The 22,717-nt window shown below is 34.3% G+C and overlaps 4 protein-coding genes and 1 long non-coding RNA gene across 5 annotated transcripts; 3 read left to right on the forward strand and 2 right to left on the reverse strand.

Annotated features, from left to right (window-relative positions):
- Nucleotides 1-1,421: 1,421 nt before the first annotated feature.
- Nucleotides 1,422-4,361, reverse strand: LOC140812577 (uncharacterized). Its single transcript, XM_073170887.1, has 4 exons — nucleotides 4,103-4,361; nucleotides 3,189-3,306; nucleotides 2,885-3,113; nucleotides 1,422-1,659 (listed from the first exon to the last, which is right to left on the reverse strand). Exons 1-4 carry the CDS (start codon nucleotides 4,252-4,254, stop codon nucleotides 1,631-1,633), a joined length of 528 nt encoding a protein of 175 aa, XP_073026988.1. The 5' UTR covers nucleotides 4,255-4,361; the 3' UTR covers nucleotides 1,422-1,630.
- Nucleotides 4,362-5,776: 1,415 nt separating this feature from the next.
- On the forward strand, nucleotides 5,777-10,950 carry LOC140812281 (phosphoglycerate mutase-like protein AT74). The gene is made up of 2 exons (XM_073170515.1): nucleotides 5,777-6,341; nucleotides 10,356-10,950. The coding sequence occupies exons 1-2, from the start codon at nucleotides 5,849-5,851 to the stop codon at nucleotides 10,754-10,756; spliced, it is 894 nt and encodes a 297-aa protein (XP_073026616.1). The 5' UTR covers nucleotides 5,777-5,848; the 3' UTR covers nucleotides 10,757-10,950.
- On the reverse strand, nucleotides 6,692-10,349 carry LOC140812282 (uncharacterized). Its single transcript, XR_012113636.1, has 2 exons — nucleotides 6,792-10,349; nucleotides 6,692-6,761 (listed from the first exon to the last, which is right to left on the reverse strand). It is a non-coding gene; the product is annotated as an uncharacterized lncRNA (long non-coding RNA).
- Nucleotides 10,951-14,069: 3,119 nt separating the features above from the next.
- LOC140812381 (E3 ubiquitin-protein ligase ATL31-like) lies at nucleotides 14,070-15,853 on the forward strand. Its single transcript, XM_073170634.1, has one exon. The coding sequence runs from the start codon at nucleotides 14,097-14,099 to the stop codon at nucleotides 15,561-15,563; it is 1,467 nt and encodes a 488-aa protein (XP_073026735.1). The 5' UTR covers nucleotides 14,070-14,096; the 3' UTR covers nucleotides 15,564-15,853.
- Nucleotides 15,854-17,579: 1,726 nt separating this feature from the next.
- LOC140812125 (probable E3 ubiquitin-protein ligase LUL4) lies at nucleotides 17,580-21,682 on the forward strand. The gene is made up of 4 exons (XM_073170329.1): nucleotides 17,580-18,300; nucleotides 18,757-19,264; nucleotides 21,150-21,252; nucleotides 21,372-21,682. Exons 1-4 carry the CDS (start codon nucleotides 17,585-17,587, stop codon nucleotides 21,383-21,385), a joined length of 1,341 nt encoding a protein of 446 aa, XP_073026430.1. The 5' UTR covers nucleotides 17,580-17,584; the 3' UTR covers nucleotides 21,386-21,682.
- The last annotated feature ends 1,035 nt before the right edge of the window (nucleotides 21,683-22,717 follow it).

The following is a 22,717-nucleotide window of genomic DNA, read 5'->3' on the forward strand; positions in this document are numbered from 1 at the left end:
CAGAGATCACGCTCAAGTCAAATATAACAGGTTGGGACTAAATCTAGGAAGAGGTTATTGTCCTCAGAGTAAAAACTTTCTCCGGGTAACGAGAAGATCAGTCGGCGCCGCAGAGTAGAAGTTGATCTACTCCACAATATTGGGAACGACAATCGGCGCGCGTACGACGTAGCGGTGATTTTTCAAGACTGGGGAGGAAAGAGGTCCTCCGGACCTTAGTCCGGAACGAGACACTTAATGCGTAAAGTACAAAATCCTCGTGACTTTGGTTTCGAGCTCATCATTGTCTTTTCTCTATAAATACCAAAGTTTACATATTTGGAAAGGTACTCGGTTCATATTACAACCTGTTTTCACTTGTATAGTTAGTTTTCTAGTTTTCATGAGTCCAACAGTGACTTGAGCGTCGGAGTGATAACGACGAAAAAATCTTCTGACATCTCATATACGAGTTCGTTGTTTGAGCGTGTGCAAGAGCTCGATTGTTGGAACTCGCTCATTACCTAGAGATTTTGGGCACTATCCTTGGAGAGAAGGCTTCTAGCTCGAGAATCAGACACCAACTCTGCCCCATTTTTTCTGAGCTGCATCACTACCCTTTTCACTTATACTTTCCGCAACACTCTATGTGTTTCTTTCCCATTGTTCCCCTCCACCATGGTCGCCCGCTTCTACGAAAAATCGTAAATGTGGCAGTAACTCGTCTCATTTTTGGGGTTTCACCAGGGCTTGTGTGGAATTTCAGGACATTATCCATGGAACTGTAAAGATAGTAATCTTTACTACTTGATAATGCATGAACCTATTTGGGCTTTTTAACAAGTGAGCTTAAATACCTCCTTTTTATTTATAAACAAACTCTCTAGAAGACATCAATGTAATATCAACAACTAATTTTAAACTTAACTTTCCCAACAATACTCAGTTTCTCTTCCCAACTATCCACACGACTTTCCTCTTTCAACAATACCCAAATATTCTATATAATTTTTCAATTTTCCGAACTATCATTTTTTTTCAAATTTTCAAATAATTAAAATTCGAATTTGAATATTTTCAACATGAACATTTTTTTAAGGTTTCGCCATTATGTTACATTGTATTTATATATTATATTATGCATATACAAAGCATGTGCAAAACAACGTACTCGTACATATGACGCTGAGGGGGTGGAGAAAGAGTGTTTTTTTTTTCCGGGCCATAGATAAATGGATCCTCTCTATCCTTGCACCAAACATAGGATAAAAGTTGGGGCCAAGGAGATAAATCTCCTGATCCTATGCTCCCCTCATTTATATTTTTTTACCAAATTATGTTGTAGAAAATTAATGCTTTATTATGGGAGATAATCCGAAAATATACACGTTGGTCCAACGTAAATTTAATATAGTATCTAAGCATATTGCACGATTTAACGATGTAGTCAATGGAAGTATTATAAAACAAGTCAAAACAGAGTTCACATGAAATCAAATAAAAGGATAACTTCTGTTATACATACCTTCCTTCAGTATTGGCTGTATAGCTAGAATTGGTAACACGATGTAGGAATAAGAGTGAAAAAAGACTTCACAACTAAGTAAAACATGAAGCCTGAAATTTCAATCACGATCATGCCCAGACCTCCTCAGGCTTTTACACGAACCACAAAAGAACCTGAAAATCACAGAGAAGGATTAGGAGCAAAGATTTTAGCCTGTTAGGATGATGTCATGAAGTTTTCCGGTGACCATTTACTTCACCTTCGTTACAATATCTCTAGAACTCGAGTTGTTTGAGATTAAGGATCTTTAACATACAATGTCTTTTAACATATTGCTCTACTATGCAATTTTAATGCAGAAAGACTTGTGACAGATGAACGTGCGTGATCAATAAATCGGGTCGTCTAGAGCCTCAAAAACCGCTCTTATTGTGACTTCCACAATTACACTAAGGTGGATATATCCTCAAAGAGGCATAGCAGACAAATTAGTCACATCACAAAATAAATAATTAAATTAAAGATAATCTAAGACGCATGTCTAGCAATTAGTCATTATTTACAAAAATATTGTGTAAAAACTGTTAAAACAACTCGATAAGATAAATAGGTAGCTATTGTAAATGGTAGTTTAAAAATTAAAAAATAAACATTAAGAAACTGAAAGTAGCTCTTATGTGGGTTTCTCGATTAATATTACTGGTAAAAAAAGGTCAAGGCAAATCTTTAATAATAAAAGATATTTAATTACATTGATTTTTTTTTATTGTTACCAAGATCACCTATCATATGTCATATCGTATACATTCAATACATAAATATATATAGTAATAAAATCTGGCTGTCGGCTTACAAACTCATGAACAAACACGTGAAAGGCCCAAGATCAGTGAGAACTGTGTTTTAGTCGAACAAGTCATGAACCAGTTCTACCCCACTCCCCTAAATTCAAAATTCAATGGGAAAAACTCACTTCCTACGATCTAATGTAGCTTCTGAAGCACCAAGAGCAGTAGTTAAAGAACAGGAGCAGCAAAACTTAACCTTGTGTAAGTTTTGAGCAATACGATAACTCACTTGTATGTAATATAACCAAAGCATTTTTATAAGATCAGAAAAGTCAACCGCCGACATCTCTTAACCATATTTCTTCAAATTACCCTTTTAAAACACTATATAAGATAGAGACAAGAGTGAAAAAGGCTACCACCTTACAATATTGATACATGTGTTGGATGAAAAGTTGAATTTGTAATGATGATGTCTTTGAAAATTAAAAAAAAAATCTCTGTAATATGTTATTTATGTTATTTTACTAGATCATATATTTCACTATTCCTTCTATAACAGATCCGAGAATGCAACAAAAATAGAAAAAACAACCTAAGAAACACTCACATGCTGGAAGGTTGGATATATCTGCTGAAACTGCACATGGTATACCCAAGTTTGAAAGTGCTCCCCTTATTATTCCGCAAGGAAAGTAAAGATGCATGCCGGTAGCTTGAGCTTCCTTGTTGTCTGCCATTGCTGAAGGATCTTGAATAGAACCAGAGGCTTCTACCGACGGGTCAACTGACATATGTGCAAGCCATCGAAACTGATTATCTTGTAATACAAAAGTTCCCTGCAAGGAAAACATAATTGGTCACACAAATCATGTGAAATTATCTTTCTAGTTCCTTCAGATTCGCATACGCACTCTGTGATTTGTCTTTAAGTTATCAATCTGCTTCTTAAATAGTTCAGACCAAAAGTCCTTGCAAATGAACTTGATAGCCTCCAGGTGATCCGTGAATCTAGGTCGATCCATTGTATATCTGGCACAAAACCAGATGACATTCAATGAGTTTCCTCATCAATACATGAAAAGCAATACCAAATATCATGTGATTTGAACATTCTGCATCAAGATGAAATTTTTCTCATGTAAACTGTTTAAACCTTTCAAGAATTGGCACATATTGGATCAAAATTTAGGCAATGACAAAGATGTTGGCCTTAACTCTACTATAATTTTGTTTTTAGAATTTCTCGTTTAAAGCTACAAGTCAAAAGATACTCTATATGAACAAGCTATGAGTGTATTCAGTCAATCGAGAACACCTAAGCCGCCACCAATTTCTCGCACAAGGTCAGTAGGTTAACCACTCCTTTCAAACTATTACAACTTCCACCAGTAATCAAATTAGCCAAATTATGAAGGAATTATAACCTTTTCTAGTGAAGAAGCTTTCAATATAAAACTTTCACTAGGTTCACAGCAGAAATAAGAAAAGTAAACAAGAGCCCGCGTGTTGAAAAAAATGTAACAGCATCATGTCACATTCAATTCAGAAACTTCGATCCATATAGCTTCCATCACAAACACATTTCTCCAAGACCATCAATCACTGCTTTTGCTTCATTATTAAATACCAAAGAACCTCCGCTAGTTCATTCAATCGACGATCACATACCGCCACAAACCTGCAACTAAAAAAATTCACAATTTCCCATTTTGCATTACCATCCAAGTATCTAACCCCACATCGATTTCAAATGGGATATTTACCTCACCAAATAATCAAACAAATAACAACGAAACTTCAATCGGTAATGTGTATAAGAACAAACCTCTCAGACAGTTGGTGGCCAACCTGAAAGCCAATGGCTTCGATCCTTCGGGCAGCTAGCTCGGGCTTGTTGGCGTAGAAGCCGTTGCAATACGAGGAGACGATCTCCGTGAGCAGACTCTCCACGCAACTTTCCGACACTTCCCTCACCATAATTCTCCTCTTGCCCGCGATAGGGTAACTGTAATTGGGATCTATCCACCAGGGTTTTGATTCGGAGTTTGAGATCGATTGAAACCGGAGTCTCTGCAGCCGTTTTTATCTGAGGACCGATCGGTTTTTGTTGTTCATCTCGTTTGGTTCAATTTTATATCTTATTTTTTAACAGGTCTCATGAGACCGTCCTACTCATATTCACAATAAAAAATAATACTTTTAACATAAAAAGTAATATTTTTTATGGATTACCCAAATAAAGATCTGTCTCACAAAATACGACCTGTGAGAGCATCTCACATACATTTTTGTCCTTATTTTTATAGCCAAAAAAACTAAAAAAAAAAAAAACTTATTTCAAAGTAATTGTATTTATGTAACACTTAAATTGCAATTATTCAATGTTGCATTTGTAAAATAATTTTAAAAAATTCAGTAAAATAAGCTTGAAAATAAAAACATTTAGTTAATTGAATTTATTAATGGAATTGGGCTTTAAAAAAATTTAAGTTGATGATAAAATTGATTTTTTAGCTTGATCATATATCAATTAAGTCATTTACAATAATTAATATATAATTTGGTCAATTTATCAATAATTCGTGTATCAACATAGATTTTACTCTTAGCATAAAACTATATCGACAACCATATTTTTATTAATCGTATATCTAAATCAAGTTAATTCATGACATTTAAAAAAAAGAATATTTTAAATTGTTATAAATTGGGTTCTCAGAGTGAGAAATGGTAGGATAAATGTTCAAGAGAACAAGTAATATAATTTCTATTTTTTTAATATAAATATAGATTAACAATCACTATTAGCTATTATGTTTTCTAATTACTAATTAAGACAAAGCATTCTATTTATAGACGTAAGAAAATCGAGTAAACTAAAATACTATCTTTATATGTAAATTACTGAACCTGGATTAAGTTTAAATATAGTTATATTAAATATTAAATATATACTAAAAAAATCTTAAATAGTATGTTTTTTGAGTAAGTCTTTTGTGAGACGATCTTACGAATTTTTACGAGTCAACCCTACTGATATTCACGATAAAAAATAACATTCTTAACATAAAAAATAATACTTTTTCATGGATGACCTAAATAAAATTTCGTCTCATAAAATACGACCTGTGAAACCGTCTGACATAAATTTTTTTCATGTTTTTAATAAACATATAATATAGCTTTGCCCTCCATTGTTATAAAAACAATTTAAAAATTGATTCTGATATGAAGAAATGATATTTAGAAGTTATTTTTAATTCCTTGGAATTCTTGATGAACGAAGTATTGGAATTTTGGTATTTTTTTCCCCTTAAATTTCTCATGTACTTTTTTTAAAACAATATTTTAAATTTGTTGTTTTTTATTTCTTATATAATTATTTTGAAACAATACTTAATTTTTTTAAAAAAAAATCATTTGTTTTAAAAGGAAGATTTTTTTCCTTTCAAAAAAAAAAAAAACAGGAAGATTTTTTAAGGAATCAATTATTAGCATTTGTCAAGATTTAAAGACAGCAGTCAAATTCCAAACACATATTTCACGTGCTTTCCGTGTACCTCCATAGATTATGGCTTCGCTGCCGCTAAACTTGAACGACTGCCGCCACCAGCCTCAGGGTCAGAATCAACGGATCCTGCCTAAGCGCATTATTCTTCTGCGCCATGGCGAAAGTGAAGGCAACATAGATGGAAGTGCATACGCGACAACACCCGACTATAAATTACCCTTGACGCCTCTAGGCGTCGACCAGGCCAAACGGGCTGGCTCAGACATCAGGCATGTCGTCTCCGACCGCGGACTTTCGTCGAATTGGAAAGTCTATTTCTACCTGTCTCCTTACCATAGGTCTCGTTCAACCCTCCGCGAGATCGGTCGTGCCTTTCCCAAGAGGAGAATCATTGGGGTAAGGGAAGAATGCCGGATTAGAGAACAGGATTTCGGAAACTTTCAGGTTGCCCAACGGATGAAAGTGATTGAGGAGACGAGAGAGAGGTTTGGGAGGTTCTTTTATCGCTTTCCCGAAGGAGAGTCTGCTGCTGATGTTTATGATCGTGTTTCAAGTATTCTTTTCTTTTCTACCACCTTACATCCTCGTTCGATCACCTCTACTTTTTGCTGCTCCTCCTTTCGTTATTTATCTTGTATTGATTCAGTTGAGATGCAAAAGATGGAGCTGCTTTAGTTATACTATTTGAACATGGAGTGCTTTTATACTGAAATAATATGTTTCTTGTTTTCGACTAGCAATAAGAGATTATAATTTTGCTTCCTTACCTGTAATTTTCAGTGATATTACTAGGAGATTTGCTATCTTCAGCAAGTAGGATTCCGAAACATTGTGAGGGAAACTTAAGTAAAGATTTCTTTCCTTCCGGTAGGTCGATTTGGATGAACCTATTTAGATGTATACAGTTAATCTGAAATGGCAGTACAATCTTCCTTGCCAATGCTTTAGCTGGTAACATGGATCTAGAGGTCATCTTGTACAAAAGTTCCTACTCACTATATACGTTTTGGAGAGAATTTAATGAGGATTTTTATAGTTCTGAAGGAAATGGTGTGAAAAACAGCTCTGAAGAGTAGGATGACTTCTGGATTTAGTTGATCATTATTCAGATTGGCTGAAATGGTTCGAACTCACAGATTGTGGATTATGCTTGGAAATATAGTGCGAGTGTAAAATGCTGGTCTCTTTAGTTCGTGTGAAATTTAATTACATGGTATTGATTCTTGATGAGAAATTGTAAGCTGCCGCAGAAGTAAAACTTTTAAATTCAAGTTTAAGAAGAATGTCTCTCTTGTTTTAGAGTCCCTTTGGGTTATTGTCGGCATTTTCCATAATGTATTGTGGTTTTCTTCCTAGTAGTATAACAAATAATCAACAATTTATGAGACCACCTTTGAAATATGTTACTAAATGATTCATCGAACATTTCCTAATTCGAATGTTTAAAGGGATTATCTGTCCTCCTTGGGTTGATTTTTAAACCAAGAACATTGATTTTTTTTTCTCCATCTGCATTCGATGATTATGTTATGGGCACTCTTTATAAGTGAATGCAAGAACTTCTCTGGTAACTTGGATTAATATGTGTTCACTCTGAATTTTTTTACTTTCTTATTTTGTGTCTGCTCACAAACTGCATATAATCCACAATATGTGAACTTTAACTTTTTTCTACTTTATTATTTATTTTGTGCGTGCACACAGTTGCATGGAAACTGCATGTACGTAAAATTCTTTGGTATACATTTGTTGATTCTATCCTTAAATGACATGTTGGTGGCTTTTCTTAGTTTATGGTTTGGTTGGGCTTCACTTGAGAAGAGGCAGACAATTTAGAGAGGAACTACAGCTATGTTTGGTTTATTGTTCTGTATTTTCTGTAAAGTGTGAGATATTTCACTGTGTGTTTGGTTTTGTTTCTGAAGTTGTGTACGTGTTGGTGTGTTTATAAAAGTTATTAAAGATTTTGTCACTGTGCCGTCTCTCTATGATGTTTCTATAATTGTTTGCCTCTGAGACTGTGAAAGAACTTCTAACTTTTACTTCTGTGATGCCTATTTGCACGGATTTTCTTTTAGTAGTCATATCCAGTATCCCTAAGAAATGGGGGAAGGATAATGTGAGAGTCCTATCCCAATAATGATTTATAAACATGCAATCATGATTAATCAATAAATAACAAAAAAATAAGTTAAAAATTTGTGTTTAAGCTTATAAAAATTTCGATATGATTTTTTCATAAATAAGATATACCAGAAAATCAAATACTCAAAATACGCATATGCCCTCAATAAACATAATAACATAATAATATGTCAGCCAGACACAATCATGACATATACAAACCCAAAATATTATAGAACCAACGAGATCGTAGAAGGCAGTTGAATATATTTTTTAATGGTTAGCAGAGCCTAATCTGCATCTAAAAATGAATCTCTTTCTTTTGCCCGCGAAGGCCAGTGGGGAGAGACTTGATAGCCTACTAAGTCCTCCTTTCGAGCCTTCGGATCAACTCGTTGGGGAACGAATGTTCTGGTAGCTCGATAATATCATAATACAATCCTCCAAATATATACATATAGTATATGGGAGACGGCAACAACACACAGTACTTAAATACAACTGAGCTCACTCTCAAAGAGCTCTGGTACTTCCTGAGACTTCCTATTGAGGGCCTGAGGTCGAATCACCTGTCATGTATTCATGTCCATACACAAAAGACACGACAGCCTTCTCTCGAGGGTCAGAAACCCCAATACGAGACATTAAGAAACCACGATATATGACATAGAAATGCAATGATGCCATATATGAATGCAACGCATGAATATATGCAAGATATCAGGATATCAGGAGTCAAATGATCGATATCGACAATCATACATATATGCTCGAGCTTGTCCACGACTCAGCGGACCGTGTCTGGGATATGGCCCGGCTTCGAAGCCAGCAACCACATAAGTCGAACCGAATCAAGGTAGCCAAACATCTCCATGACACCATATCAAATATATAACGGATCTCAACCGAAATATAACTGGATCTCAATAACATATAGGCTCAATATGATATGTTCATCGTATTGATGTGTCTAACTAAAATAAAATGTATGTGAACAAAAGAAATATTTTATTTTATTTTGCACATCAATTACCAACTGATAATATGCGAGTCAGCATATAATATCAAATAAATCAACAAATAGCAAATAAATCGTACACATGATCATCAGATGCCTCTGTCGATTATCGTGAAAATAACTGATCTCTACGTACCTCAACTAATTTACCAATATCTTAAATCCTCAATTGAATATTAATTTAAATGATCTTATTATCATATAAAAATTCCAAAACAATTTAAATTCACTAAAAAAATCCAATTTCAACTATTTAGACATTTTATCTTTCTAAAATTTCTAATAGTTAACTTATAGTTCTAGCATATGGCAAATTCCTTTCACAATTACGATTAAAACCTAATCTAAAATTTGTCTTGAGGTACTGGTTGTCCACGTATAATTCCACGAACAATTGAAAGAATTAAGCAATTCTTTCCACCATAATAACGGTCCAAGAGCTCAATTACCAACAATATTTTAGGATTAATTCGATAGTCTATTAACAATACAATCCCTCACCTTAATTGTCATAAAGCAAACAACACCATAAAGAAAGCTCCAAGGTAGTTAGATTGAGAAACTTTCATCTAAGCGCCACCAGGTAGCTTCAATCATTTACTAAATCATATCCTAATCTTGTTTAAGGATTATAATATTTAATCCAACAAAGTAATTGTCCTTATTTACACATTTCTTGAACAAAACATAAGAAATAAGTAGTACCTATAACAACTGAAATATACCTCTGTATATATAATATCAAACTGAAGCCTCCGAAGTCCGGCGACGTACAGCAACGATTCAACGGAGAAAGAGGCGGCGGGTTTCCAAGAATCTCGATTTTACCTATCAAAAGGGTATCAATGGCTAGCTTATGTCAAGAGCTTTCCAACCATATATTTACTTTAATTATTTGACGAACGGTGCAGCCACAATCGACGGTCAAAGAAGCGAAAATGGTGGTGGAATGAAGAACAGAAGCTACGGGAAGTAACGCGTAGATTTAGGATGATGATGTGTGTGTATATATATATATATATGTATATATGTATATATAATATTAATATGCATGTGTTTATCTTTTTCGTCTATAAATCGATATTTTTAATATATATTTTAAACATAATATTTAATTATCAGATTTAATTATTTAAAATACTTCAATTTAAAATAATTAATCTTAATCGTCAAATAATATATAATTAAATCGGATCATTACGAAAAAAAAATATTGCATTAAGAATTTATGCCCTTTTTGAAAGCAGTGTAAAATACCTTCACGTGATCTGAAAATAATGTGTCAACAGAATTAATTAACTGCTACCTTTACCTGTGATAAATCCTTCTATTCTGTTTTGTGCATTAACTTATATCTTTAAATTATGTATTTCCTCAGAATTCGGATCCGTGTTTCAAATTTTAGACGAACACTTCACTGTGCAGGTTTTCTTGAATTACTGTGGAGGGACATAGATATGAACAGGCTTCATCAGGATTCATCCGATGATCTCAATCTTGTCATCGTATCACATGGGCTTGCAATTCGTGTTTTTTTAATGAAGTGGTTTAAATGGACAGTTGAGCAATTCGAGTACTTGAATAACTTGGGAAATTGTGAATTTCGAGTGATGCAGTTGGGTTTGGGCGGAGATTACAGTCTAGCAATCCATCATACAGACGAAGAACTACGAAAATGGGGACTATCTGATGAAATGATAGAAGATCAAAAGTGGCGAGTTGATTCTACTCGGGGTGATTGGAATGAAAAACATCTGTGGTATCTTGATTCGTTCTTCGATCAGTATGCGAAAGACTCGGATTCCGAAGATAAAAATGAGTTGTAGTTATGTTTATTATAGCTGCAAGAAAATATGACTTGAATTCTTTTTCTTGTAGCATTCTGGTACTATCCTGGAATACTACATTATAGAATGAAAGGTCTCACCTGCCAGGAAGCCCGGGTTTGATTCTCCTCCTCGCGTGTATTGTAATAAAAAAATGAAAAAAAAGAGAGAAAAATGAAGTTCATCTTCTGTAAGTTTCGGTTGTTAAATTGAGGGTCCTCATTATTCTTGTTTTCATGCGAACTTACCAAAAACTCAACGTCACCGTAAGATTTTCTCATCATATGGCCCTCTGTTGAAAGGTTCATGTGTGAAGAGTATAAAATGTTTGGTAAATGTAGGATTGAACAGTTTATCAAAAATTATAAATAGTGTTATTCAAATCTTTTAAATCCATTTTGATTGTTATTCCAATACGAGCAATTATTCAACTCATACGTTACAGGTGATAAATAATCAACATTCTATTAATATGATTTATTAAAATCAAAGGGGCAATCAAATAAATATGTATTTTTAATATATGAATCATTACATTCATACGTAGGTTAAAATGTTATTTTTCAGAAGAACATACCAAATCTATATTTGATTGCTAATTAATAATACACAAAAACTTTCACGAGATTGTTTAACAAGCATATCTTGTGATAAAGATATCTGACTCAACTCGACTAATGAAAAATATTATTTTATGTTTAAAATATTATTTTTCACTACTAAAGTATCATTTTTGTAAGTTATTTTATAAGAAAAAAAAATATTGTATAATATATTATCAGTTGAGTGAAAAATATTTGATCAATTAGAATTATTATTATTTATTTCAAAGTATTATTTCATTGCAAAAGTATATTTTTTGTCAGTTATAATACTAAAAAATATTGTGTAATACATGTTAATTTAACTGAAAATTATTATGTTTTATGTCAAATGTATTGTGTAATATATTACGATTTCAATTAAAAATATTATTTTTCGTTATAAATATGAATCGAGACGATTTATCTCTAGATAATAATCAATAATCGTGATTTTCCCTTTTTTGAGCAACAATAAACATGATTTGTATCGGTAGGAAAGAAGAAAAGAAAAAACTTGCTACTCTTGTTAGGCAATTAATTAAGCCGCCACTCATAAAAGAAATGACTCTGGGATGCGAGTCATTGAATGCTTTCAAATATTTTAGTTTTATTTAGTAAATGGTTTATCACACTATTGGATATTACATATTAACCATCACTCGAAATTAAATTATTTTTAATAAACAAAAGTGAAAAAATATTATCACATCTGCACCTATTTTTTCAGAGTATGTATCATGTAAGACGATTTCACGATTTTTTTTCATTAAACAGACATACTCATGTTTACAATAAAGAGTAATACTTTTAACATAAAAAATAATATTTTTTTCATAAATGTTCTAAATTGAAGATCCGTGTCATGAAATTGATCAGTGAAACCATTTCATAGTACTTTTTATGATTTTCGGGTAGTCTATAATCTCGAGTGTCGCTAGAATTATGTAACTTAAGTCAAATTTGGTGCCATAAAATTTTAAATAGAAAATATGATAAATATTTATACAACATACAAGACGACAAGATAAAAGATAAAAAAATATATATATAATTAATTTTAAATTTTAATTATTATAAAACTTGAATCAAATACATATAATAATTATTATTATAATCATAATAATATTATAAAGATGTTCATAGTTTGAATCAAGAGATGTTTTTATAAGGAATTCTGGAAGACTCAAAAATAATATTTCCAATTGTTTTAATAATATACCAGTCCAATTTGCCCACCAAGACCAAAGTACTTAATAAAATAAATTAATTTGCATAAATTTTCAAACAATTGAAGCGCACGTGGCCGGCCAATTTCCTCTCAGCTCTATGCCCAACTCAATTATATAGAATTTGAAATTTGTTGATTTTTCACCCTATTATTTATTTTATTTGATTTTTTAATAAAAAAATGATTAAAATTGAAATTTTCGTTTTTATATAATTAATTCAATTCGTAAATCAAATAAATTCTTTGTTTAGAAAAATAAAAAGAAACCATCATGGAAATTCATGATATGTGAAAAGAACAACAATAAAGGCTTTGGTCTATCTGAACCTTTGAAAATAGTTAATTTCAAGGGAATTATAATTGAATTTTATTTGCTTAAAAAAGATAAATTTAACTATCAAAATATATTAAACTCGCATTCCCATAAATTGGATTTTTTTCTGTTTCCTTTCTAGATTTTAGTTCCACCCCACCATTCTCTTCAAGTTTTTTCAAGCTCCTTATTTCAATATTAAAGGATAAAAGACAAGGATGTCCTTGTTAACCAACTTTTTTAAAAAGAAAAATCGAAATATTATAAAATAGCACGATGAGTAAGTCTATTGTGAGACGGTCTCACGAATCTTTATCTGTGAGACGGATCAACCCTATCGATATTCATAATAAAAAATAATACTATTAACATAAAAAATAATATTTTTTATGGATGACCCAAATAAGAGATATGTCTCATAAAATACGATCTGTGAGACCATCTCACACAAGTTTTTGTCATGCATGAATACATCTTTCAAAAAATTTGATGAAGTGATTATATTAGGGATGTGAATATGTGAGTACATAGATTTTGGATTCATCTGCCTTTAGAGCCTTGGAGACCCGACCATTCTCACTTTGTCTGGAGGATAAGATGGTAATTATGCATAAGGTGAATGAATATCTTTTTTAAAAAAACAATAAACCAAATCAGTCAAATTAACTCCATATATAATTGACTTCCACCTTGAACTTATATTTTTATTCGGAAATGCCCCAACTTTTACTCCTTTCAGAACTTTTTTCCATCTAATTGGCCTGAAATTTAAAAAAATAAATTATCTTTTTACTTTGTACATGTTTCATGACTCTTGTAAACCTGTTACATTTGATATTTACTCAGTTTTTAGTTTGCAAACTTAGACGGAGGAGACTGAGGAATTTATTTTGTATATATTTCAAATTCAACTGTTTATTAACTTTACGTAGATGTTATGGTAATTATGATGGGTTTGAAATACACTCAAAATGATTGGCATTTCAAATTCGTCCAAGGATGAAATTCGTCCATATATACTCATCAATTTTTAAATTTAGGGTAAATCACGGGAAATTCTAAAACCTCAGTGGTTCGATTGGAAAATAATAATAGTTTAGGTAGTTATTTGCACATAGAAAATATTGCAATAAAACCCTCCAAAATATAGAGATATTCTAGAACTCGAGCAAGAAGCTGTCAAACAAGGAAAATTTGAGAGAAGGTCGTTGTATAATGATGCTTCAACAAAATTATCCACACATTCAAAAAGTCAATTCTTTCTTCTGTCTTTCACCTTGTATTTCACGACACCTCCCCTCTTCTGCACTGATCCATTTTCTCTCCAATAAATTCGACTACCGTTCCCATTATTCACTTACCTTCCAAGCTCGCTTCCTATGTCAAGCTGAGATTTTTATTTTATATATGTGTGCTAATTTTACTGGTTTCTTCAGATTAAGAATGGGAAAATCGATCGGGAAGCGAGGTTTTGCGGCCATGGATGGATTCTTTCTTCTTTCTGTGGCTGTTTTCTTGGTCACCATGGTCGGAGCTCAGCCGGGTAATACGCCGACTGACAACAGCCAGTTTGGGTACGCGAAGTTTAGTCCTTCCATGGCGGTGATCATAGTTGTCCTCATAGCGGTGCTTTTCTTCATTGGCTTCTTCTCTATTTACATCCGCCACTGCTCTGATGCCTCCGGAGCTGCTGGCAGCGTCCGACGAGCTCTTTCCATGCGTAATCGCCGTGCTGCGGCGGCGCGTGGGCTTGACGCGTCGGTATTGGAGACGTTCCCGACTTTCTCGTATTCTGAGGTGAAGGATCACAAGATCGGGATAGGAGCCTTGGAATGTGCCGTGTGTTTGAATGAGTTTGAAGAGAAGGAAACACTGCGTTTGATACCCAAATGCGATCACGTTTTCCACACAGAGTGCATCGACGCGTGGCTTGAATCCCACGTCACCTGCCCCGTTTGCAGAGCTAATTTGGTCTCGCAGGCCAGAGATCAATCGGCTCAGGCAGCAGATTCGGCGAATGATGCTACCCCACAAGAGAACGAAAACGTGGTAAGAGTCAACAGTACTACGTCAAGAAATGAGGAAATCGTCATACAAGTAGACGAAGATCGACGACAAGTAGCAGTCGACAAGGATTCAGCTGTGGCGCAGCAATCGAGCTCCGATTACCCAAACAGGCCTCCGAGATCATGGTCAGTGAAAATCTTTGGTCTAAACAAGTTCCGATCAAACTCCACCGGACATTCACTGGTTCATCCTGGGGAGAATCTGGAGAGGTTCACTCTGAAATTACCTGCGGAGGTGAGGAAGGAGATGATTCACCGAGCTTCGATGAAACGAACCGGGAGCTTCGCGGCGAGCACTTCACGTGAAGAGGTGACCTCCAAAACTCCCGGCGCAGGAGAAGAAAGCAGCCGGGGAGGTCGTTACTACCGAAAACTGGAGAAACTGGACAGGGGAGCTAAATCGGACAGGTGGGTATTTTTCACGAGGGGTCTGTCGCTAAAATCACCAAAGGTGGCGACGGAGGACAACGGCGAGGACCGCATTTCCTCCACGAAGGACAGCGGGCGGCGGAATCCGGTCAGAATGCCGTCTTTCAACTGTCTACAGGATCCCAAGACCGGGGATGACATTGAGACCCGACCCATTTCTAAAAACCCGGATTCGTCTCCGGTCTAGCATTAAAAATTCCGGTCCAGGTGGTGTCTCTTCTAGTACAAGTTAGGTCAATATCGGCGGACAGAAGTGGGGGCCACTAAAGGAGTATGGAACAACACAAGAAAGTGGCCAGCATATGGCTACTTTCGGACCCGGTCACCCGAAACTTTATGTGGATCCTATTATTTCTAAAATTTATTTTACCATATTTATTTATAAAATAAATATGGTTTTTTAAAATTTTAATTTTTTTATGGAGGAGGAGAATGTTCCAATTCGAGACCAAGAAAACTTCCACGTTTTCTTTTGTATCGTAGCATCATTTTGTACAGGTTCTCTTGTATTTGCGATGTCGTAGCCCGTAGGCAGCAGCAGCATATGACTTTTACCCTTTGGTACGTTTAAAGTTTTTCAAAAAATTCATTTTAAAAAAAAATATAGTTTAGCATATGTGGTATTGACTTTTTGGGTCATTTCTCAGCAGCACCATATGTTATATTATAATAATAATAATTATTATTATTATTATTATTGGGTTAATTTTTGGAGAGGCTGTCTTAATGGCAGACAACAATAAATGGACCTTCCTCCTCCTCTCATTATTAACTAGGAGGTGGTCGGTCAACCTTGACAACTGTTAGTGCCTCTCGCATAAATCGAGATACAAACTATAATGTATAATATAAAATATCAGACACTTAATTTTACATATATGTTTATTGACAAACCTACATTATTAAAAATAATTGGTAAATAAATTATGGTATTTTTACACTTAAATAATTAAATGTAACTTGTTTGTTGTCATACCATAAAATACTAGAGTATGGACATCCCGTAATTGTTTTTTAATTGGGCCAAACCTAAATTAATCCATACAACGGCCCATAAAACATTTCAAAATCAGGTGAATGTAGTGTAGTTCGCCTGAAAAAACAGATAAAATTATATTTTTTTGCTTGTAATTTGTATTTTTTTTAGTTTTGGTTCTGTTAACGATGAATTATCATTTTTGTCATCTTTTTAAACGGAGTCCATCGATTTTTCTTCCAAATAATTTTCTAAAACAATCATGACATATGTAGAAACATCTCCCCTTAAAAAAGGTCCAAAATGGAAAAAAAAAAATCGTAATATGACTAAATATGTAAATTCACGATTAACATGACCAAAAAATCAAAAGAAAAAAAAAACAGAAAAGTTATATAACTAAAAACACTAAAACTTATATGAGACGATCTCACGACTCGTATTTTGTGAGACATATTTCTTATTTGGTTCATCCATGAAAAAATATTACTTTTTATGCTAAGAGTATTAATTTTTATTGTGAATATCGATAGGGTTGATCCGTCTCACAAATAAAGATTCATGAGACCGTCTCACAAGAGACGTACTCAACTAAGAATACAAATTAATTGTTAACTAGACTAAGATAGAAACAGTACAAATTACATGACCAATTATCCCGAAAAATCAACTAATAAAGCTAATACAGATGGATTGATATCTAATTTCTTTGCTCCAACAGGTGAAATCGCTCACCTTAGGCGTCCCTCACCCCCGGCCCGACAGGAATGTGAGAGGAGGTAACTCAGCCAACCAGCAGCAGCTAGACCTTGATATCTAATTTCTAAAATTATTGTTTAAAGTTGGGTATTTGATGAGTATTCCATCCGTCCTTGTTGTATCGAAACACCAATAGCAGTGAACAAATGGCTCTTTTTAGTAGCTTTCTTGTTCCTGGTTTTATCTTTGGTAATGGAAGAAGCAACCTCGGTTTGATTACCATTTAAACCTTAAAAGCACCCTGAGTTGGCTTCCACTTACAAAAAAAGAAAAGGAGAAAAAAATATATATATTAGTGCCACGTGGATATAAATATAATTATGAATCTTGATGCAATGTTGTTGTATTTTGACTTGTACAACCACACACAGTATATATGATTAAAATAAATAAAAAAATGAGACTGTCCAAATCAATATCGTGGAATCAAAACACGTTTTCGAGTTATATTTTTCAAAAGAAAACCCCTCTCAATGTTTCGTAAGACGAGAAGATGTTACTTTTGTCAAAGTGAGATTTCCTCCACCTTAATTACTTGTCTCCCACAACCACCGCCACCGCCACCGAATATGGGCATAACCTGGAGTAAAAGACATCGCCGCCACCACCAGCAACCACCCCCTCCGTCCTCCTCTTCACCAGAACCTCCTTCCCCCACCACCACCAACCTTTCACTTCCACCACCTCCACCACCGCTACCACCACCGCGTTCCTCATCACCCCTCAGTTCTATCACTCCAACGCCACCACCTCCACCGACAACGCGACCAGCTCAATCCACACAATCACCAAGCTATGCTTTTGCGGCCAACGCTCCCCATCCTACGTTCTCACCAGCACCGGAGCAACATCCATACCCTCCTCCGCCTCCGCCACCTCCTCTCCCCCCATTTAGCTACAACAACTACAGTTACAACTTCTCAAATTACTACCCCAGACCTACTGGTCAGTACTCGAACTACCGCCCCTATTATATACCTCAGATCAACGGGTGGGGCCAATCACCGGCCCATCTTCCGCGGCCGGCGCCACCCCTACATCCTCCCGCTCCTTACGTTGATCATCAAAGTGCCAAAAAGATTAAGAATGATGTGAATGTCCATAAGGACACCATAAGGCTTCAATTGGATGTTCAGAACGAAGATTGCCATTTGGTTACCTTCACATTTGATGCTTTGGTTGATGGAAGGTATCTCAACCGTATATGTTAGCATGCTGTTCCTGTTTGCTGTTTGTTCTGGTTTTATAGTCACATGAGGGGACATTTTATCATATTTATGCTTTTGTTTCGTATGGATATCGAAATGCCTTTGAGTTTGCTTGTGACCTTAATAAGAAGTTGAATAAATCTTGGATCTATTCATAATTTTTGGCATTTGGAACTAGAAAATTCAGGCTCCATTATATACAGCGCCTCTTAAATATTACCTGTTCGAGAGATGATCATGTGTTGATGTGTAATCAGTTGAGGTTTGTGGCATTTGCTGCCAATTAATTTTCTCCTCCATGAGTTGGTGCTCGCAAGATTTTTTCTTTTAATTCATGTACCACTTGTGTGGCTACGGATTTGTTTACTTTTATCCGAGCATATGCTTCCTAAGTTTCCGATGAATTAGTACTCAATATCCTTGCTCTTCTAATGCAGTATCACTATCTTCTATTTTGCCAAGGAAGGCGCCAACTGTTCATTCACTCCTGTGTACCCCGAGATCAAGCCTGTTAAAATCCCCTTCCATAAAGGACTGGGTCAAAATTTTTGCCAGACGTCAGGAACGGGTGTGGACCTAGGCTTCTTCGATACCGATGACCTGTCTAAACCTTTTCCAGGGGAGGATGTTTATCCACTTGTTATATTAGCAGAGTCATGTGGATCGATCTTGCCTGAGGATGAACATTCAAATCTAGAACTGATAAATGCATCTCGACATGCACAAATCTCTCAGGTTGTCCTAGAAAAGAAGAATGATGGTAATTTCCAAGTGAAAGTGATGAAGCAAATTTTATGGATTGATGGTGTTCGTTACGAGTTGCGTGAGATTTTTGGAATTACCAATTCGGGTGGAACAACTATCAATGACATGGACTTGGGAAAAGAATGTGTCATTTGCATGACTGAGGTCAAGAACACAGCGGTCTTGCCATGTAGGCATTTGGTAACAACCTGAACCTTGTTCGTTTTATTTGTTCATATATAAAGGATAATATTACAGTAATGTGGAAATTGGAGAGTTTTGTAGTGCATATTCTTGTCTTCTGTTGATATACAAGAGAAAGATAAAAGCAGTTGTGCAGGTTGAGATGCTTAATTTTATAAGAAAACAAATCACATTGAATCTTAATATGATTGATTAAATGTAAATAAGTTTTTACTGAATAGGAATGATATATTTTTCAAGTAAATAGATTTTTTTTAAAAAACTTGGTCAATCTGGAAAAAACCATGAAATAAAGAGCTTAAATGATAATTGATTTCCACCTAAAATACAATATCTCCATAAAAAAAGGTTTTGGTTATGCTACTTACATGAGTAATGTCTTTATCCACTAAATTATGACACGTATGCTCGGTAGATAAATTATGGTCACTCATTCAATCATGATGTAAGGATGAGTGACCGTTATTCATCTCTTAGCTCATATGTCATGTGATTAGTGGATGAGGGTACTACCCATATGGGTATCATCTACCAAGCCGAAAGGTATCCCATTTGTTCATTCTTACTTGAAGCCAGCTTCATATAGTGAAAAAAATAAAAAGGAACTTTATCTAGTTTCTCTAAATGTTCTTGACCATTAATTATCTTCATGGTTACCATCCAGAGAATAGTTTAGCCTAAATAGGCTTAAAAAATCTTATCTTGGTGGGGTTGGGGGTTAATAGATTGTAGTTGAACTTATGAAACTACTGGAGATAGAAGTTACTAGGTCCAAGATGAACTAACTTAATGACACAAAATTTTTTCTAATAGAAATGAACTTTGATTTAGAAGGCTAAGCATTTTTTAGGTGTTGCCATGATGGAGAGTTGCTGCTGCGGCAACTCAATAGTCCAAGGCTTTTCTGATTTCACTGAATCACTAATCCAGATGAAAAGCGACAATCGCAGTGCATCCAGTAGTTAATGTTTTTTATTTTTATTTCTCAAGGCTGACAAGAGAGAATTGATGAATGAAAAGCGACAACCGCAGTGCATTCAATATTTTATTTTCTTAATTTTTATTTCTCAACACGCACAGAGAGAAATGATAAAGTGATTGGAGGCAAGTGAAAACTTGAAACGGGGATTTATGACTGTGCAAACAAATCAACTTCTCCAATGTAAACTAACTGAATCACTCAACATTAGTTTTTGTTTAAGAAGTTAAGCTAATATCCATGATCCAACTGTTGTTCGTCACCAGCAGCACAGATTGTTTTCTATATTTTTCTCTTGTTCAGTTGCCTTTGTCAACTGCCTTTACACCTGCTCAAACATATTTTTTTTTTGCGTGTATTGTTCTTCTCTCCATCTTCTGCTTTTTCCCCACGTGATTTTTTTCTCCCATCAGCGAAGAATGGATATTATCTTCAAAAAAATTTACCTATGCTTGCCGGAATTCGGTAGAAAGAAGAAAAAACAGGATCTGTTGCATGAGTAAAGAATGACCAAACCAAAGATTCGGCTTTAGTGAATAACAACGTAATTAACCAACTGATGTAGTTTAGTTTTACGTTAATAAATATGTTCTTCTATATGTCAACACCTTAGTTTCCATCTATAATGGTCTTTCTGATTGGTGGCATCCGGAATTTTTTAGTTTTAAGTGATTTCTTTCTTATCAGACAAAAAAAGAGGCAGTGTCTGATTATGAGTTGCTCTGTTATTATGGCATTAAAACATTGACATTAGTAATTTTGGTTAAGACTGGTCTTTCTTCTATTTTGAAAAGTGACGACGAAAAAGATTACTGTTTTTACCTGTAGATACTTCTAGACATTCTCTGTGAAGTATGTATTCTCTACTTTTACGCTAATCCTTGCTTTGTTCTGGCTTTCCAGTGTATGTGCAGTGAGTGTGCGAAAGAGTTAAGAATCCAATCAGACAAGTGCCCAATTTGCCGCCAGCCCATTGAAGAACTTTTAGAGATCAAGGTTGATGAAGGTAACAAAATTTTGGCTTGTGACTTGTTCAGAATGTGTTCTCTTTTAATTTACTCATCAGTTTTTTTGAGAAACAATTTACTTGATCCCTCATGAATTTTATTTTCGACGTCCTTCCAGAAGTCGGGGCTTAAGCAGGAAGTGTAAAATATCATAGTATACAACGAACAACATCGTTTCTATGTATGATGATCCGCCGAAGTATGCAGTTTGGAAGAATCTTGAATCAAGATGGTGTACAGTTGAGAATGTAATATTTGTTGAATACATTCTCGAATATCATAACAGTTCCATTTTTTTCCTAACTTTTATAATTTTGTATTTTCAATCAAAACATTGAGTTGCTTCATGTTCTTATCAGCTGCCGTTGTATAGTGCAAGTTTATAACATTTCGTGTTTGAAATTTCGAATATACATACATAGTTTACTACATGTTTGGTCGGGCTTTTGGTTGCTTTAAATTTGGAGATTCCTTGATGTCTTATGAAAGTTTTGTTTTTTATTACAATGTGTGTGGCACTAAGTTTTGGTTACATGCCCCATCTCCCACAAAACAAATCCTAAATAGATTATTTCACATATATATATATATATATATATATAGTGCAAGATATGTATTGGAATTATAAATATATAGTATTCAACTTTCACCATTTCCAACGTAATTATTATTTCATTTAAATTTTCACATGCAGTTGTCATAAATAATAGCATTGTTATATTATATTTAACACAAAGAACCATATTTTAAAAACTTCAAACCACACAAGTTTTCAAGTGAAATATAATAAAAAATATGTCATGTTTCTTGATTTTATTGTTATTTTTAAAATAATTAATCATATATACAACATCCTTGTAAGATTCTGCTAAAGTAAAAGCGCGGATGTACGCATTTGGTGGAGGCATAGGCTATTCTAAAAATCGAAAGCATCCAAAAGTTGGTGGATTATTCAAAGGCTACTAAAGTAAAAGCATTAAGCAATCCCGAGGACTAAAATATACATCTTGATTTTATTATGAAAATAAAAAGTCACTCATGAGGTTATTTGATATAGATGGAATCGTAAATCGAATGATGCGTATGAGTAGACAAGGACTCGAGAGAAAAGACCGTAAACTCTAAATCTTAGAGCATATTTTCATGATATTTTATTAAGAAATATACTTCAGATTATCATTTTAAACTTTACCAACTCGTCTATACCCTGAGGTAAAATATACATCTTGATTGATGAAATTAAAGTGTGCCAGAGAATACCATCAATGAAAATGGACGAAAGCATGTATATATATAATTTATTATTTATTTTCCCGTAAATAGTTTTAATTCTTATATTTACACTGTTAGTATGAGATATATATTAATTACAAATCAATATCTGCAAATAGACAACAATAGTTGTTTTGGTACAATATAATTGTTTTTAGGTAAAAATTTGTGTGAGACCGTTTCACTGGTCAT

The sequence above is a fragment of the Primulina eburnea genome, chromosome 14 (assembly GCF_022965805.1).
Source record: "Primulina eburnea isolate SZY01 chromosome 14, ASM2296580v1, whole genome shotgun sequence".
Lineage (NCBI taxonomy): Eukaryota > Viridiplantae > Streptophyta > Magnoliopsida > Lamiales > Gesneriaceae > Primulina > Primulina eburnea.